At 38.1% G+C, this 19,749-nt stretch overlaps 1 protein-coding gene across 4 annotated transcripts in view; it reads left to right on the top strand.

The window, feature by feature from the left end:
• ADGRA1 (adhesion G protein-coupled receptor A1) overlaps positions 1–19,749 on the top strand; it is a 502,175-nt gene that overhangs the window by 213,317 nt on the left and 269,109 nt on the right. For all 4 annotated transcript variants that reach the window (XM_065552125.1, XM_065552124.1, XM_042856772.2 and 1 more), the window contains 3 exons: positions 457–528; positions 8,164–8,235; positions 9,382–9,545. In XM_065552125.1, the coding sequence (XP_065408197.1) occupies positions 8,195–8,235; positions 9,382–9,545 (205 nt within the window). In that variant the 5' untranslated portion in view covers positions 457–528; positions 8,164–8,194. The remainder of the gene's footprint in view (positions 1–456; positions 529–8,163; positions 8,236–9,381; positions 9,546–19,749) is intronic.

The raw sequence follows: 19,749 nt of genomic DNA, 5'->3' as shown, positions 1-19,749 counted from the left end.
TAATAAGGGGAAAAATAGATGATACTTAGGGTTCAGTCCAGGCTGCAGAAACTATTGTATGCAGCAAAATCATAAAATACATGCTATTTTCTCATTATTAAATAAATGTTGCTAAAAATTATTGCTATGAGATGAAGAATGATTTTACTTTGTTTGAGGCCTCTAGAGACATGACACTCATTTACAAAGCAATTAATGTAAAATTCAATCCAATATGTTACAGGAAAGTTTAACTGTTAAGAGGGATTTGTAACTATGTTAATGTAATCAAACTAAAAAAAGCTATAAAATCAGTTAAATTCAAATATGTTACATTACAAAAAAAATTATATTTATTCTTTCATTTGTAGCATTTCTAATTCCTTAAGATCAAAACTAATAAGGCTGTTTGTGGCTATGTAGGTGTATACACCAGTAGTACACAACTAATGTTTTTGATTTTTTTCTGTGTTTCAGGGATCTTTCCAATAATAGAATTGGATGTCTGACCCCAGAAATATTTGTGGGCCTTAACAATCTTCACAAATTGTGAGTATAATACCATTTTGTAGTAATCATTTTTAAAAAGCCTTTAACACATTACAATTAGGAGAACAAGAAATTGTATGTCACTTGTGTTGACTGAACAATCTGAAGAGGATTTTAAAATAAGGCATGTCTGTACATTTTAAACTAGAGAAATCCAAACTTTTTCAGTGGATTTCCCCTGGACACTTAATGACAAACAGAGAATGGGATCCTATCACTCAAGCCTGCTAGGACAAGAGTGAAGCAGAAGAACATAAAAGTAAACCAGCCATTATCCGATTTGTTTGGTATGTTCTGTAAGCAAGACATTGGGGCATGCAGAGTGAGGGAAAGACTGCAAATTTATTTTTTAAAGCATCTAAACTAATTTTAAATGGAAAAATAAACCTTTACTCTTTCTCCTTATGCATTATGGTATAATCTTCAATTACACGATTATATAATTTGTACTACAAGACCCCTGCCTCCATTCAATACTAAAAGCAAAAGGGCATTCTCTATGTTTAAGCCCCACAACACTGGATTGGGATGTGGAATAAATGGATTTTTTCTTGGTTCTGTCACGGATTTAGGGCAAGACTAAGGTTTACGTGGACAACTTTAATTTTGGCACTTCCTACATTTGAATAGAGCTGATCAAAAAATTAAGACTCCCTTTTTCATTAAGAATTTCAAAAAAATTCAAAATCATTTTCAAAAGGATCCCCTTTTTTGCTGAAAATTTAGTATTGAAAAATGGGAGTAGATCTATTTTTTTCCTTCCTTTCTTTCCTTTCTCCCCACTTTTCCCCCCTATTCAAGCCCTATTCTGCTTTTAATGGCTTGACTTTGCAGCCTTACCATTCTTCTAACATAGTTTCTGTATGTAATTATGGTATAAGCCAAGTTACCTATCAAGACTATACTCTACAAAGAATGCAAATGAAAGTTTAATTTTCATACCAAGAAGAGGCAGAAGATAAAATACAATGTCTTTCATTTTGCATAGCTTGAAAACTCAGCTCAGATCAAACATGCTAATGATAATCCAAAATGTTGGTATTGATAATGGTAAAAAAAAAATCACCTGTTTATATTTGGTACAGATTGCATAATATTTTATAATCTTAAATGTGCAATAAAACATATTACAGTGAAGACTCAAAATGGTAGTTGAGAAAAAGTAGTCCATAGACTATCAAATTAGGCAAGATTTAGAAAGCCAGGGTACTTCAAATTGGGTTGCTTCTGGAAATATTAACTTAGGCAGCTCAATTTTAAGGAAGCAGTCAGCATCCTATTTGTCATTAATTTAACTTGCATAATTGCTTCATTGTACATGTGGATCATTCAGTCATGAATTTCTTGGCATTTGTATGTAATGATATGTTAGTGCAACAAGGATGTTGAAACTCAGAACAAGTAGTGCATTTAATAAAGAATCTCTTCTTGTAAAAGCTGTTGATTTAGAAGTAGAACTGAATCATTCTGAAGTTGAAGGGAGTGTGTCATTGCATCTAACAGATGATAAAAGTTTATCCATGTGCAGAAGGAACCTTTGGAAGTTTGCTGTCTTGATCAGCCAATAGGAAATAAGTAGTTTATTCTCAAATCTTAGTGCTTATGTGAGAATATGTAGTATATTCTGAACATAAAACTATATATTACACTTATAGTACCTGTCAAACAAACAGAACCAAAGTTCTTAAATTCTACAAATGGACCCACCAGTTAGCACTCTGATTTCAGTGGGCTTGAGAATATGATCCTTGGGCCTGATTCGAGTAAACACATGTTTATAGGATATATAGAGTTCTCCTCACTCACCAAGAAAAGGAAGCCACCGTTTGAGGTAGCGTGTGGCAGTTTCTAGCAATACACAGCAATATTGTATAAGTGAGGAATGTCGGATCTATTTGAAACTGCCAAGGCTATTTACATAAGTAGAATGAAGTTGGAATTTAGCCAGGAGCACTGGGGTTAATACCCTGCTCTTGTGAAAAGTGTCAGTATTTTTTAATTATCACAAATGGTCAGGACTTCAGTTTTATCTCTTGTCCAAAATGGTGGTAACAATGCACTGCCTCCTAATTCCATGCTAGTGCCATCTTTTGAATCTGGAAAGCAGCACCCTGGGGTTTTCTTGGTGGTTCATGAACAAATACTTCCCAGACTCTCACTTGTTTAGCACCTGTTTGAAATACAGAAAATTGTCTGGTAGTAATGCATTTGCCACTGATATAATTGGAAACATGTTTACCAGTCAACTGAGGAGCATGAGACAGCTAAATTGTAGAAGAGCTGTGTAGAAACATTTATTTAGCATAACTGTAGTGCTGATATACACATTTTTGAAAGCACTGAAGCAGTAAAAATGAGCAAGTGATGCGAAGGTGACAAGTTCTTAAACTAGTAACTGGCACTGATAAAGCAATCAAGCGTGGTCCAGGTAACTGAAGCAGCAAAGTGGAAATCACATACATACTCTTTGAATGCTGCAACTACTTATTATAGAAACTCTTCTAAGCTCTCTTGCTACCTTAGCATGACAACGTACAAGGAATCATTTGTAGGCCATTATTAGAACCAGTAGAGAGAGCCATAAGTCTATTGGAAAGAGCAAGAGAGAGAAATCTCTTCTGCTAACTACAGAGATTAGGTTTCTTACAATGTTTAAAAGCATAAATATCAGATGAAACAAAGGAAATTGGAATATATTTCATTTAGATTAACATAATTCAAGGTCTTTTAAGAGTTGTTACTCTTTGATTTAATTTGCAGGAAGTTTGGGACACCACTGGCTTTAGGTTTCATTTCATGTTGGTTTTTCATCATGTCATATACCCATACCCAGCAACATGAGGAAGGATTTAAATCCTTCACTTGAATTAGGGAGGACAACTTGATCTGCTCTGAAAAAACTGTCACAGGTGCCAATGGTAATGCAAAGGTCTTTAACTAGTTTAATTAAAGGACTGATAGAGGTCAGTTTGGAGCAGATTGTCTTCAAAACAGGAGTAAGAAGAATATTTATGTTCATTGACCTGAGCAGGATTTTCTCTGCTGGCTCTGAAAGCCAAGGGCCATGGTACAGTATATTCTCATCACTACCAAAAGGGTAGACAATTATTTTAGACCTGACCAAACCACCTGGCCAAATAAATTCATCGATAACTGACATGTTTAAGCTCCTTTGGGTTTCAAGTACAACCACTGAATCCACATAAAAACATTAACCCCTTGATGGCACCCATAGAGAGGGAAGATTTTGCCCAAAGCTTGTGCCAAAAAGTCTCACACCTTGCAATAAATAGGAGTTGAACTTTTGGTTAGTATTGAAATCCAAAGTTTTCACGCTGTTCCAGGAATTTATCACTGCCTGTCAATGATTTGTGATTATTTTCCTTGAGATTGATCCAGGTTTTACACTTACTTGGAACTGATGAATTTGCCAAAATGGAATAGCACCAAAATGATCCTAGAGCAAATATACATGTTATATGACAGGTATAGCTGACTGCAATCCAGGTAGTTCAAAAGATGCTTCGTTTTGACTCGCTAATCTATTGGCTTGGCTTTCCTGGCTTGTATATTATCCTTTGTCATGCTTATATTTGGTGAGCTTTTTATATTCTAAACATGATTGTAAGTGACATAATTGAATGTAACAAGTCTTTCATATCTCCTTTTGACCTTCTCAAGGGTCATGTTTCAATGCTATGTTCCAGGAACCAGGTATGCAAAGGGATTTCTGGTGTTGAATAGGGCTCTTAATAATTTAAACACCTGTTCTACTTGGAACTAAGTATCAGGAGCAGCAGAAGATTGTGGGTTTCCTTTAATGATATATCGGAGTCTATTTTGATGAGCCTGGATAAATTAGCACCTCAGACTATAAAATGTTCCAGCCTGAAACATGCTTTGACAAACAGTTACTCCTGAATCTTCCTTTTAAAAGTATGAAATGCACCTTGCTGCTTACTTGCAATTATTTGATTAAAGTACATCTGATTTATATTTCATCCTGACTCTGAATCATCATCAGTAGTTATCTTTATGATAATATCATATAATAAATTCTCTTGTGACTTTGTTAATGTCATTGAAGCAGCTAATCACTTTGTACACTGTAGAGATAAAGTACAAAACAAGTAACATGTAAGGAATCTAATTGACACTACTGCAGGGGTATCAAGAAACTATCCACTGGAACCTGCCCCAGCCTACACCTCTTTTCTCATTTTTATCCCCCCCACCCTCTCAACCTCTTCCCACATTTAATTAATCTCTCCTTGCCTCTCCCTTTATCTACTCATTGTTTTCATCTTTATACTTTCTTCAGTGCTGCTCTTATGCCTGGAACACACTCCCTATTCAAATGCCCCTTGTGTCCTCCCTATTTTCACTTAAATCCCTCCTCAAACTTCACTTCTGTGATACCCACAAACAATCATCCCATCAGTCAAATGCTGGGATCACTCCCTCATTTGAAAGAGGGGGAAAAAAACTAGAAAAGGGAAGGAAAAAGATTATAAATTAGCATTATTCTGTATGTGTATGTGTGTGTTTTACATCTTTCGAAGTGTTGAGTTGTGTAGCTTTAACACTGATTAAAACTCTGAAGAAAATATTCTCATCCTTCATTGTTACAGCAAATAAGAAAAACAGAAAACTCTTGATGGCAGATGATTCAGAAATATTTAGGTTACCATAGTGTAGGCCAAATCCTGATCAGTCCAGTTCACCCTGAAAAACCCTCAGGACCTCAGCAAGGTGTTTAAGAATGTGCCTAAAAATAAGCACTGGTCTCACTGACTTTAGAGTTCGGCATCTGCGTAATTGAGGTCTCTATGATGCTGAGTGCCCTCAACTCCCATTGATATCAGCAAACAAAAACTATATTTAATTAGAGTTAAAATGGCATAGAGCATTCTCCATCCACGCTATGTTACGCTAAAAGCATAGACATAAGAATTTATGGGAAAAGTCTAATGCATTCCTTTAAATCTCCATATTTCCTACAGTCAGTAATGCACTGCAACACCCATCAGGTTTTTGCTTCCATCTGTAGCAGATCCCTAAAAGCAATACATACTGCAGCTTCATCAAACTTGGAGGGTGACACACAACCTTATCCGTGACCTCATCTGCTTTCATATCAAGTGTATCCAAAGATCAACACATCTGACTCACATGTTCCATGCACTTGGGAAGTTCTTTTGCCTTAACATTGCTGAGGTCACTGTTAAGAGTTTGCTTTTGAGTGCAAATAAAATATCAATTTATTTTTTCTGTATAAATTCATTTTTCATCAAAGCATGATAAAATGCATATAGTACTGTACTCCGTTTATATTGTGTTTTGGTTTTTGCCATTTCAATGAGATTATTACTAAATAAAGATGTAAAGTTCTTGTTTAATCTGAGCTCTGTAATAGAGCCTTAAATAGTGTGCAGTTCCTGCTACGCTATGATAGATGTGTATGCAAGGTACTAAGTACTTCACAAAATAGGACCAAAATTTCTAATAGGAGATGCTAAAACCCATTTCCATCCTATCTTTACATTTATTCAGTTATCTTCATGGCTTCATACGTTATCATCCAAGCTGCATATTTGTCATTGGGCTCCATGCACAGTACAGTTTTCTTGAATAAACACCCTAGAAGTAATATTATCTTTCAAGAATAAATGATTTTCTTAAAAGAACTCCATAAACTTTTTTGACCTGTGATACTTCCTCATCTTTCTGGCAGGAGCTCATCAGGGCACATGTCCCTGTATATAATGCATTCCCTGCAAAGATTTTTTTTATCAGATTACAATATTTACCGCTTGCCAAAGGCTTCATTCGTTAAACAGTATTTTTAAACTTAATTCTTACCTTCAGTATAGTTTGAGTTCTTTACTTTGTAGACAGAACAGAAATATAAATCTGTAAAAAAATCAATTTTTTTGTCAAAGGCTTGAATCTTTATTTTTCGATACAACTTATTTTCTTCTTGATGACAACACATTTTCTGCTGAACAATCCTCTGAGACATGAAATTTTGCAGCCATCTTAAATTCAGTCATGTAAATTCAGAAGGCTTCAGGCATTTACTTATTTGCATAGATAGAAAAGAACATTTGTCAGCAATCCAGAAATGTGCTTTATCTGAAAGGAAACCTTAATCGTAGATGCGACACCAATTTTTATTTAACTGGTATAGCAGTGGAGAATATGACTTGACATTTAGGCATTTGCCATTAATGTTAACATGAATTGAGAGCAACAATACTGTTAGACTATGCAAAAGGACATTCATATATTTGTGGTCATGGAGTTAAAAACCATTCTGGAATCAATTACCAGAGACAATTAGAGCTAGTTAGAACTGAGATATTCAGACTAGTTCCTTAAAGACAGTAGTAAATTTTCAAAGCAAATACATGGAAAAATCCTCTTACAATAGACATTAAAATAAGCTGTTTTCTTGACTGATCCCATGACGCTGGATCTTTTTGTAGATTATAGAGAAAGTTTACATTTCCTAGAAGTTTAAAAATATGAAAATATTATTTTCATGAAGGTATAATGTAATGCAACCTTAGAATATGAAACTAACTTGCCTTACAGTTAGTCTCATTTTACACATAAAACATATTCAGTATGTTCTCTAAACTCTTCTCAATATTAAATTAATCAATTTATTTAGTCTGGATTACCTTGAAGTAGGGTGACCAAATAGCAAATGTGAAAAATCGGGACAGAGGGTGGGGGGGATAGTAGGTGCCTATATAAGAAAAAGCTCCAAATATCGGGACTGTCCCTATAAAATTGGGACATCTAATCACCCTACTTTGAAGTATCATGTTACCAGGGCCGGCTCCAGGCACCAGCAGAGGAAGCATGTGTCTGGGACGGCACATGCTAAGGGGTGGCATTCCGTCCATTCTTGGGGCCTCACAGTCCGGGTGGCTTTTTTTTTTTTTTCTTCGGCATTCCGAGCGGCTTTTTTGTTGTTGTTGTCGCTTGGGGTGGCAAAAATGGTAGAGTCGGCCCTGCATGTTACATAGATTTTAAAGAGCACAGCATAGCTCAAATATAGGTCTAACTGTTTATATCACTATACCATAACTTCAAATTTAAGCACTTAAAATATTACTGGATCTGTAACAGCTATGAATATCTGTTTATTAGAAGATACTTGTGGTGGTTAGATGTTGTTTGTAATTATTAGAACTGGGAGCGCTGGCTGTTGGGAGTCTGAAAGGACAGGAAACAGGAAGGAGGGGGAGGAGTTGAGGAGGCCGATGCTGCAGCAGCAGCTTAGTAAAGAGGTTTCCACTTTAAAAATAAAGTCCTGTTGAAGTTTGTTAGTACCTTGCCTGGTAACTTCAACAATACTGCATCGTAGAAATGCGTCTGCTGTGAAAGGAAGTTGAAAATCGGTGTGTGATTTGCTTTATACATGTTTATATATTATCTTTCAGCAAAAAAGTAATATGTAACCTTAAGAAAGTATATCTTATTTATTCTTCCCATGGAAGAAAGCAGCAAAGTTCTAACCTTTTTTTTTTTTTTTTTAATTAACAGCAGCAAAATTCTGCCATATAACATAACTAGTTTGCATCTTTTATTTGTTATAGTAACTGTATATTGCTTCTTTTCTAGGAGTTTATCAGGGAATATTTTTTCAAGTCTCATGAATGGACTTTTTTCTGAGCTATTAGCTCTGAAAGCCTTGTAAGTATGGCTTCAATATGTAAGATTCGATTTGGATATCATACAAATCTTTTGTTGCCATATATGTGTACAATATTGTAGCTAGGATATCTTGGCGTTATCTAGTTTTACATGTCAAAAGCGTAGAGGTTTAATAATCAAGGCTGAAACTTCATATTAACTCCTTCTGTTGATATCGTAGACTATATAGTGTTACTTCCCCCCCCTTTACCCTAATTTGAGAACTCCTCAGAACCAGCGTGACAGAACTGCGGTATTAATTTGAATAGGCTTGCTTTTGTCAGTTTCTAATTACTTAAAATGTACTGCCTTTTGCAATAATTTCCCTTTTTTTTATGGTAACGGGGGGAAAAAGAGGAAAAATAAACTAATATCAAATAAGTTTTCATTTGAAAATTTCCAATAATTCATTACTGAATGTATTAAATACACATATTAGAGGGTTTTTTAAATGGGTAAATATTGTTTGCATGGTGTTAGAGACAGGGTATATCTACATTGCAGTAACAAACCCACAGCACGGGCTTGGGCTGTGGGGTTGAACATCGAAGTGTACACATTCAGGCTCGGGCTGGAGCCTGGGCTCTGAGACCCACCCCCATTCCCCCATTTTCCCTGGCAAGGCTTCAGAGCCCAGGCTCCAGTCTGAGTCCAAACATCTACACTGAAATTTTTAGCCTTGCAGCCCTAGTCCAGTGAGCCTGAATCAGCTGCCGCAGGCTAGCCATAGCTTAGCCATACTATGGGTCTTTCATTGCAATGTAGACATAGCCTAAGAGGAATTTTTAATATACAAAGTAATAGCTTAGGATCATTTTGTTCAGTATGCTTATACAGGTTTTAACCTTCAGTGCAAACACTGATGCAAAATTAATGAGTTTAGTGGCCAAATAGTATCACTGTAATTACATATGCATATGCGTTATGGTGCGCCCAATTCTTATTGAAGTCAAAGGGTGTTGCATTATACCTAAGAGTAGAATTGGGCATAGTATCTTGGAATCCATATGAGTGAGGAGAATGTATATTATTTGTCATGTGATGCCTGTCTTTGTTTAGATGCATCAGTCTAATTTTGTGCTGCATATATTAATTTATTTTGCAAAAGTGCATTTAGTTTCTTCAGTGTTATTTTTGTTTTCCTAGACATTTCAACACTGATTCGCTCATCTGTGACTGTAATCTAAAATGGGTTTTGCAGTGGGCTAGAAATGCTTCAGTTCGAATAGCAGAAGAAACAGTTTGTGCTTATCCCAGTACTTTACGAGGACTGGCATTTCATAACCTGAAGGAAAACCAGCTGATATGTGGTGAGTTGCACACTAATTTAACATCATAAATTGAAGCAGATTTCCCAGGAAAAGGTGTAAACTGATTAATGGTTGCCAAACAGAATGTGCTGATGTCTAGCCTTCTCATGAGTGCAAGAAAACCAAGGTACAGCGCACAGAAAATAGCACTAACATTGAAAGAGAATACAACTTGGAAAAAATATAGCTGTCTTGTTTCATATAAAACGGAATTTGTAAATCACAGAAACATAACTGTCATGTCCCATATATGAAATAATATTTAATTATGGTATAAAATAAACATCAATCCGTATGGTAGTTCTACATGAAGTAGTGTATTCCTGCAGGGATTAAAACAATATTGTTTTAGGTTGTACTCTTAATAGCATGGCATAAATGTGAAGCCACATTGCTACATCTCTCACTGTAAGCGATGTGGGACTCACCCTTGCAGCGCCTCCTGCTGGTCTCTTCTGGGAATTAGCTCTGCCAACCTTGGAGCACCCTCTGCAGGCCGGTATCCCACTGCCGCTTGGCCTCCGTGCCCCTCCCTGGACTCAGGTGCCCCTTTATCTGGGGTGCTGCCCCCTGGCAGTACACCCCTCAGTCTCGGGGTCTCCCCTCCTTGGGAAACCCCCCACCCCCTATTTCCACCTCGCCTCAGTCGTAGGCTACTGCCAGTCACCAACTCGCCCCCAGACCCTGGGGCAGACTGTAGTGTCAGCCTACTCATCACCGGCAAGGTTGGGTTTGGACCTGCTGCCTTTGCCTACCCCGGGCTGCCCTCTGCAACCCCCAGTACCCATTGGCCTTCTGCTAGGCTGCAGCCTGGGGCTATCCAGGCTGGAGCTCCCCAGCTCCTCTGCCTTTCCCAAGCCCTGCTCCACTCAGGTACTCTGCTTAGGTCCCTCCCTCTCAGAAGCTAGAGGGAGTCTGCTGAGCTCCTAGCTCCCAGCCTCTTATATAGGGCCAGCTGAGGCCTGATTGGAGCGTGGCCCAGCTGCGGCTGCTTCCCCAATCAGCCTCGTAGCTGCTTTCCCCTGCAACAGCCCTCTCCCAGGGCTGTCTTTAAACCCCTCAGGGCAAGAGCAGGTGACCACCTCGCTACACTCACATTTATGAAACTGTACAGTATTCTTTACCACTGTGCACTGGAGAGGAATAGAATTTTTACATTGAGAAGAGTTCAAGTTATGCAAAATTCATTATTTGAAAATGTATAAAGGAAATAGCTCTTTGAAAAAGCTTTCCCTCCATAACCAAAGTGATGGGGAAAGGAGGAGCTGCGAGAGAAGAATACGAATGAATAAATAAAAGATATATCAAGCTGGGCCTCTTCTAGCAAGGAAGAGACTAAAACAGATGACTCAAAGCGACCGTGTTATACATTAGTAAGTGCAAAAAAGTACATCAGAAGTGCTCAGATACCACAGTGATGATCTCAATAGAAAACCCTAACACAGATAGAAATATCACTTCACAGACCCTTCAATATTAATATGATCTTTGAGGACTTTCTTGAATTACAATAGGTTGCTGGGATGCATGCTAAATATATTCTAAAAACACGATACAAAGACCAGTGTACTAATTGCATTCTATTTGTACATTTACTCTGCAACTGAGAGCTGATACAAACCTGTCCAGGTCCTCTGGGTATACACTCGGGTGGCTAGTGTGAACGACTGGCTCTATCTCAATCTACCTTGTTATTTTTAACATGCTAGCTCAAGCAGAGCTGACGTGTCTGTCTACTCGCACGGGGAAGCAAGCTCCCAGCTGCAGAGTAGACATACCCTTACACTAAAAACTATAAAAGCAAAGAGTAGGCAGTGCTAATACCATAGTGGAAGTAGAGAGGTGGGACTCAACAATGATCCTAATACAAATTCTGGTTTTAAAAACAATTTTCAGGTATTTAGAAGTTGGGAGAGATACCAAGGGGAGTGAGCACCTTCCTCTGCAGCAAAAGGTGTGATTGTGAGTAGGGCTGTCAATTAATTGCAGTTAACTCATGCGGTTAATTAAAAAAATAATAAAAATGAATCAGTTTTAATTGCACTGTTAAACAATAGAATACCAATTGAAATTTTATTAAATATTTTGGATGTTTTTCTACATTTTCATATACATTGTATTCTGTGTTGTAATTGAAATCAGTGTATATTATTTTTATTACAAATATTTGCATTGTAAAAGTGATAAAAGAAATAGTATTTTTCAATTCACCACACACAAGTACTGTAGTGCAATCTCTTTATCGTGTAAATGCAACTTACAAACATTGATTTTTTTTGTTACATAACTGCATTAAAAAACAAAACAATGTAAAACTTCAGAGTCTACAAGTCCACTCAGTCCTACTCCTTGTTCAGCCAATCGCTAAGACAAACAAGGTTGTTTACATTTACAGGGGATAATGCTGCCCTCTTATTTACAGTGTCAATTGAAAGTGAGAACAGGCATTTGCATGGCACTTTTGTAGCTGGCATTGCAAGGTATTTACATGCCAGATATGCTAAACATTCATATTCCCCTTCACACTTCGGCCACCATTCAAGGGGGCGTGCTTCCATGCTGATGAAGCTCATTGAAAAAATAATGTGTTAATTAAATTTGTGACTGAACTACTTAGAGCAGGGGGCATACAATTCTCCCCCTGTTTTTCCCACATTCTGCCATATATTTCATGTTATAGCAGTCTTGGATGATGATCCAGCACATATTGTTCATTTTAAGAACACTTTCACTGCAGATTTGTCAAAATGCAAAGAAGGTACCAATGTGAGATTTCTAAAGATAGCTACAGCACTCTACCCAAGGTTTAAGAATCTGAAGTACTTTCCAAAATCTGAGAGGGACAAGGTGTGGAGCATGCTTTCAGAAGTCTTAACGCTCCGATGCGGAAACTACAGAATTCAAACAACTGAAAAAGAAAATCAACCTTCTGCTGGTGGCATCTGACTCAGATAATGAAAATGAACATGCGTCAGTCCGCACTGCTTTGGATTATTATCGAGCAGAACCCGTCATCAGCATGGACACCTCCCCTGGAATGGTGGTTGAAGCATGAAGGGACATATGAATCTTTAGTGCATCTGGAACGTAAATATCTTGCGACACCGACTACAACAGTGCCATGAGAACACCTGTTCTCACTTTCAGGTGACATTGTAAACAAAAAGTGGGCAGCATTATCTTCCACAAATGTAAACAAACTTGTTTGTCTTAGCGATTGGTTGAACAAGAAGTAGGACTGAGTGCACTTGTGGGCTCTAAACTTTTACATTGTTTTATTTTTGAATGCAGGTTTTTTTGTACATAATTCTACATTTGTAAATTGAACTTTCATGATAGAGATTGCACTACAGTACTTGTATTAGGTGAATTAAAAAATACTATTTCTTTTGTTTTTTACAGTGCAAATACTTGTAATCAAAAATAAATATAAAGAGAGCAATTGTACACTTCGTATTCTGTGTTGTAATTGATATCAATATATTTGAAAATGTAGAAAACATCCAAAAATATTTAAATAAATGGTATTCTATTATTGTTTAACAGTGTGATTAATCGCGATTAATTTTTTAAATCTCTTGACAGCCCTACTTGTGACATGATCTTTAGGGCTAAAGTCACGAGGATAGAATCTTAAATAATGGGTCAGTAGAGAGTGCAGATACCCATCAGGATAAAACTCAAGGAGGAACTGCCTCATAATTCCACACCCTACATTATTAAGTACTTCAAAACTTGCAATACCATTCACGGTCAGTCTGCCACTTTATAGCAATGCAGTGCAGGTGGGAAAAAGTGTCTCTTGGCTATTGAAAATTCTGGAGAAGCCAGAGAAGTCTCAAAGAAGGCTTTGAACTGCTATTTTTAGGCTCTTAACTAACGTGAACTTCCTAGAGTTCATATTAAATGAGGATATTGATAAAATAGGCATCACAGAAACTTGATGAAATGAGGATAATCAATGGGATACAGTAATACCAGGGCACAAAATATATCAGCAGGACAGACCAGGTCGTGCTGGTGGGGGAGTGGCATTATATGTGAAAGAAAGTGTAGAATCAAATGAAGTAAAAATTGTAAATGAATCAAACTCTACCATAGAATCGCTATGGATAAAAATTCCATGCTCTAAATATGAGAATATAGCAGTAGGGATAGATTAGCGACCATCTGACCAGGATGGTGATAGTGACTGTGAAATGCTCAGGGAGATTAGAAAGACTATTAAAGTAAAAAACTCAATAATAATAATAATAATTAATGGGGGATTTCAATTATCCCCATATTGACTGTGTGCAGATGTGGTCGCCCCATCTCAAAAAAGATATATTGGAATTGGAAAAGGTTCAGAAAAGAGCAACAAAAAATATTAGGGATATGAACGTCTTCCATATGAGGAGAGATTAATAAGACTGGGACTTTTCAGCTTGGAAAAGAGACGGCTAAGGGGAGATACGATTGAGGTCTATAAAATCATGACTGATATAGAGAAAGTAGATAAGGAAGTGTTGTTTACTACTTCTCAGAACACAAGAACTAGGGGGTCACCAAATGAAATTAATAGGCAGCAGGTTTAAAACAAACAAAAGTATTTTTTCACACAATGCACAGTCAACCTGTGGAACTCCTTACCAGAGGATGTTGTGAAGGACAAGACCATAACAGGGTTCAAAAAAGAACTAGATAAATTCATGGAGGATAGGTCCATCAATGGCTGTTAGCCAGGATGGGCAGGAATGGTGTCCCTAGTCTCTGTTTGCCAGAAGATGGGGAATGAGCGACAGGGGATGGATCACTTGATGATTACCTGTTCTGTTCATTCTCTCTGGGGCACCTGGCATTGGCCACTGTTGGAAGACAGGATACTGGGCTAAATGGACCTTTGGTCTGACCCAATAGGGCCATTCTTGTGTTCTTATGTTCAGTGAATGTTATAAAGGAAGTGAGACAGTGATTTCTCAGAAAGTCATACTCTAATAACACTCTTTATAACACCACTGATATACTTGTAGCATTAATAAAATGCTGTTTATTGTGTCCATAGAACACTTTTTTACCATGTCTGGCCATAACTTGATACTGTTTTTAGTATCCTCTGAGAGCTTCACAATGATTATAATAATTGCTGAGTGGTTCACAATCTTTATAATGTCTTCCAGGTACTTCATGGTTCTATGCAGCCCATGGTGCTCACAACACTTTTAATTTTCAGTCACTTAATTTGTACTTGGGTTTAATAAAAAGGCCTCTGAAGCACTTTGTAGAGTGATTTTTTTTCTTTTGTTACTTATTTTGATGTGAGGGAAAATACTGTCTTTCATGATTCTTCCTGAGAAGAGCCTTCCAATGGATCAGGTGGAAAACTCTATCTAGTTGTGTAGTCTGTCCACTGAAAACAGAAATCTGCCTTGTTGGAGGGAGGGCAGAGAGGAGAAACGTCAGAAAGTACAAAATAGCAGCAGGTTGCAACTAAACTGGCAAAACTGACACCAAAATAGAATATCATGTAGCACCTGTCACAAATAGTAGAGGAAAGAGTCTCCCAACTAAGGCTATGTCAGTACTGCAAATGATGGTGTGACTGCAGCACATGTAGGCACACCCAAACAACCTTTGATCAAATTAGCTTGCTAAAAATACAGCGACGCCACAACATCATGAGGCAGATTCCCAAGTGCAAGACCTCCTAGGACTTGGCTATGTACTCAGTCTGCTAGCCTGTGCCACCACCCATACTGCCACGGCTTCACTGCTATTTTTAGTGACCTAGTTCAGACAAAACCAGCTCAGGTATGCCTATCTGTGTTATAATCACATGTTCTAATTGCAGTGTAGGCATACGGTAAGGTAGCAGTGATCTGGGATTTCAGAGTACCTATCTTGGGTGTGCCATAAAATTCTTGTCTGGAAGCACAAAATCTCTGTCAGATACTCAGTTTATGTAAATTGGTGTAATTCCATTAAAATCAATAGAGCTGCCTAGCCCTGTCTGTTTCCCCTTTTCTAAAACAAAGGAAAAAGTACCCTGTGTGAGGTAGATAGTCTTTTCCATGGCACTTTTTGTAGCGTGTAACAGTATGAAAATAATTTTCAAATTTTGCAGCTGCACAATTATCGAATTCATAGGGCCCTGACTATAACTAACGCATGCAACAAACACACACATCCCTTGTCATCAGAATCAATTCCAGGGTTAAAAGTGATTTTTAAAGAAACTTCTAGGTGTGGGTCAAAACTTGGATGATAGCAAAATAAGTGCCAGGTTTGACAGGTTTCAGAGCGGTAGCCGTGTTAGTCTGTATCAGCAAAAAGAACGAGGAGTACTTGTGGCACCTTAGAGACTAAAAAATTTATTTGAGCGTAAGCTTTCGTGGGCTAGAACCCACTCTGGGTTTTAGCCCACAAAAGCTTATGCTCAAATACATTTGTTAGCCCTGGTCTACACTGGGGGGGGCGGGGGGGGAGCGGAGGGGATCGATCTAAGTTACACAACTTCAGCTACGTGTATAACGTAGCTGAAGTCAACATACTTAGATCGACTTACCGTGGTGTCTTCACCATGGTGAGTCAACTGCTGCTGCTCCCCCATCAACTCTGCTTGCGCCTCTCGCAGTGCTGCAGTACAGGAGTCGACGGGAGAGTGCTCGGGGGTAGATTTATCGCATCTAGACTAGATGCGATAAATCAGTCCCCGCTGGATCGATTGCTGTCCGCCGATCCAACGGTTAGTGAAGACATACCCCAAGTCTCTAAGGTGCCACAAGTACTCCTTGTTCTTTTAAAAAAAAAATAGTGTTACAGACCAAACAACTACAGGATACTACAGTGGTTTTATAAAGGTTTAGGAACAGCATTGCTCTGAAAAGTGGCTGAAAATGGCGTTATGAGAGTCTATAAAAAGCAACATGAGAGTCTATGTTACTCTCTCTCTTTGACTCTAGATAAAACTTCTTCAGGTTATAGGCAAAAAGGTGACTTTACTGAATCCCAGCCTTGCAAATTCAACCTGAGGTCTGAAAATCAGACTGTTTCCCCCCCCCCCCCCTTTTCACATATCACTAGCAATAAGGATTCTGGCTAAATTCAGGCTAAATTGTGCCTTCGGTTACACCTGTATAAGCCCATTGGCCTTGTCTACACTTGAAACGGTACAGTGGCACCGCTGCAGCTGCACCACTGTAGCGCTTCAATCTAGCGTTTCAGGGTTCTCCCATCAGCATAGTTAGTCCACTTCCCCGAGAGGTGGTTGCTAGGCTGGCAGAAGAATTCTTCTATCAAGCTAGTTCTAACTACATCGGGGTTTAGGTCAACTTAACTACATCACTCATGAGTGTAGATTTTTTACACTATTGAGTGAAGTCACTGGGTTAACCTAACTTTTCAGGTAGATCTGACATTTGTCTTAAATGGAATTGCACAAGTGAAAGTGATTGATGCTGCAGTTGAGGCTTAGTTGACTATGTTGAGTGAACCAGTTCGACAAAGCTGTGTGGGCTCTGCCAAGCTAACAGTGCAAAATAATAAGTGTATTTGTTCTGAAAGCCTGCAGATTAGAACTGGTTGGGAATTTTCCATTGAAACATTTTTTCATCCAAAAATGTTGATTTATCAAAGCCAAAATGATCCCAGGAAAGGGTCAGTTTTGATCAGTCAAAAAATTGCAAAATGTTTCAGAATTCTCTGAATGTCCCATTTTGAATTTTTGAAACAGTTTCTTTTTTAAATCATAATGACTCATTTAGAATTTCTAATTATGTTAAAAAAAATCAAAATCAAAGCTAAATGTTTCGAAATTATTGGTATAAGACATTTTGATCTGATCCAAAAAAATATGGTTTATTGGTTTGCAAACATTTTTGAGATTTTGACTTTGTCCCAATTCAGGAAAGGAAGAATTTTCAAAATCTTGAAAACACTTCATAGCACAGGAAACCAGCTCTGCTGAAAATACACATTGGGAGCAGATGTTGATTAAGAAGGTATCATTTTTACACAGTCATTTTTTTAGGTTAGAGCAATATAGCACTTTATGAACAAAACTCCATTAACTTCAGGGCATGAGTAATTTGGCCCTGTATTTTCATAGATTGATTTTTTGCCAGAAGTTGGGAATGGGTAACAGGATGGATCATTTGATGATTACCTGCTCTGTTCATTCCCTCTGAAGCACCCGGCATTGGCCATTGTCGGAAGACAGGATACTGGGCTAGACATGAACCTTTGGTCTGACCCAGTATGGCCATTCTTATAATTAATTAAAAGAAGGGACTGATAGCAATGGCCAAAGCTGCCGGTAGAAATAGTCAGCCATTGGGCAAGTTTTTCTCAGACAATAGATTTGCTACTTCGTCTCAGGTTCAAATTCAGCTTTTCCAAATTCTAGTCTTCTCTTGTGTAAAGAATCCTGAATTTTGGGTGATTGTAAGGTTGTTTTGTGTTGTGCGCAACATCTGCTAGGAAGCAAGTTATAATCATGGCACTGACTTTAGCTCACATCAAAGTCGATTTGAGTCTGGGTCTCCCTGAGGTACCAGCCCATTAATTCACTATTAATTTAGTCTTAATAGTTTTGACTTCTTATAGGAGTAGAGCAGAATTCTGTACTGGATTCATATACTTAATAAAAATATACTATTATTTTTGCTATTTTAAAAAAAAAATCATAGCTTGTATTTGGGGTTTCCTCATTAATGAGTAATTAATTAGCATTAATTTTGCCTCTCTTTCAGCCAGCTGAACAATGAGGCTGAATGCTTTCATTTTTCTTGGAGATATGCTAATTTCATGATATAATCTCTTTGATTTGTGTTTCACGGATTCCTACTTAAGAGTAGAAAGTGACAATATTATGCAATATAATTTTTGCTAATGTTTTCCCTGTATGTGGAGGCACTAACTTAAAATTTCAGTCTACATTGTTTAAGCATATTTTTCTTTACCAGATGTGGAGACTAGGAATGTTTTTAATTATTTTCTTGTTGTCCAGGCTAGTGTAGACTTGCACTAATTTAATGCTTTCCTAAGGTGATTCATGTTCTTTCCATGTCCACCCTTCACAAAACAAGGGAACTGTTGTTGAGATACATAAAAATATGTAATATTTATTAAAATAAATGTGCAATAAAGGGCACAAGTGACATCCTTTTATAATCTGGGGTGGCCTTATGACTTGGTGGTAATATTCTGCACTTCTCCGTGGAAAGCACTGGTTAGATTTTTGGTTCTGGTCTCCTGTTTGTTGGGGTAATAGGGCATCTCTTGAGGGAGCATTCAAGGCACCTATGGAAAGGGAGTATCTTACAATGCTCAACACAGACTTCACTGCCTGGAGGATTCTCCAGTTGTTTCTATTCAGTTATGCGCTACTAGTGTCAGGGTAGAAAGGGGGTTTTCTGACCTAGTGGACAGAACCAGGGGTGGAGTCAGGGGTTGCCGTTGGAAGTCCCATCAAAGATCAAAGCCAGAGTCTGAAGCCAAGCCTGAATCAGTGCCAGAAGCCATACCAATGGTCAGAGCCAGAGTTGGAAACTACCCCAAGGATTAAGCCAGAGTTGGAGACAGATGCCATAGCAAGGGTCAAGCCAGAGTCAGTAACTGGAGTTAGGATGAGGAAACAGAAACTCAGAACAAAGTGTGATAACAAGAGCAAAAAGTAGGAACCAGGTCAGTAGGCAGGAACTTTGTCTCAGAGGTTTGGCCAGTAGCAGGCAGAGCAACTAGCTGCTCTGACAAAGGGTGGGACGAGGCAGGAACCATTATAGCCGATGGTGTCCATTCACGAGTCTGCTGCTAATTACTTGACAGTGCTGAGTCAGGGGGTACAGCCTCTGGTAGTGGGGCACTAGCTGCAGTTCCCTCATCTGATCCTGCAGTGCAGTTGTGCAGAGGGTAAGTCTTTCAGCTGGCAACCTTGTCCGCTGGGTTCAAGACCTATGGTGCCTGACAGCTAGAAGGTTGGTGGCTATAAGAAGAAGCCCTGAGAATTGCATGAATAAAGCTCTAAGAAATTGCATTTCTTCCTCTCTTAGATATAAAGATCATACATTAATATATTTAACATGTTTTGACTCATACTCATGGCAGTGTCTTGGCTATATTAAAAAATGATACTCTACATGGATTGTTTCTATTTGATAGTTGGGTCTAATTAGAACTGTGTGACTAATCGATTTCTCTGTTTGCTGGCCAAGCCAAAAAAATCAGA

This window comes from Chrysemys picta, chromosome 7 (assembly GCF_011386835.1).
Source record: "Chrysemys picta bellii isolate R12L10 chromosome 7, ASM1138683v2, whole genome shotgun sequence".
Taxonomy (NCBI): domain Eukaryota; kingdom Metazoa; phylum Chordata; order Testudines; family Emydidae; genus Chrysemys; species Chrysemys picta.
Note: the sequence above shows the minus strand (reverse complement) of the source record. Positions and strands in the feature narration are given on the sequence as shown.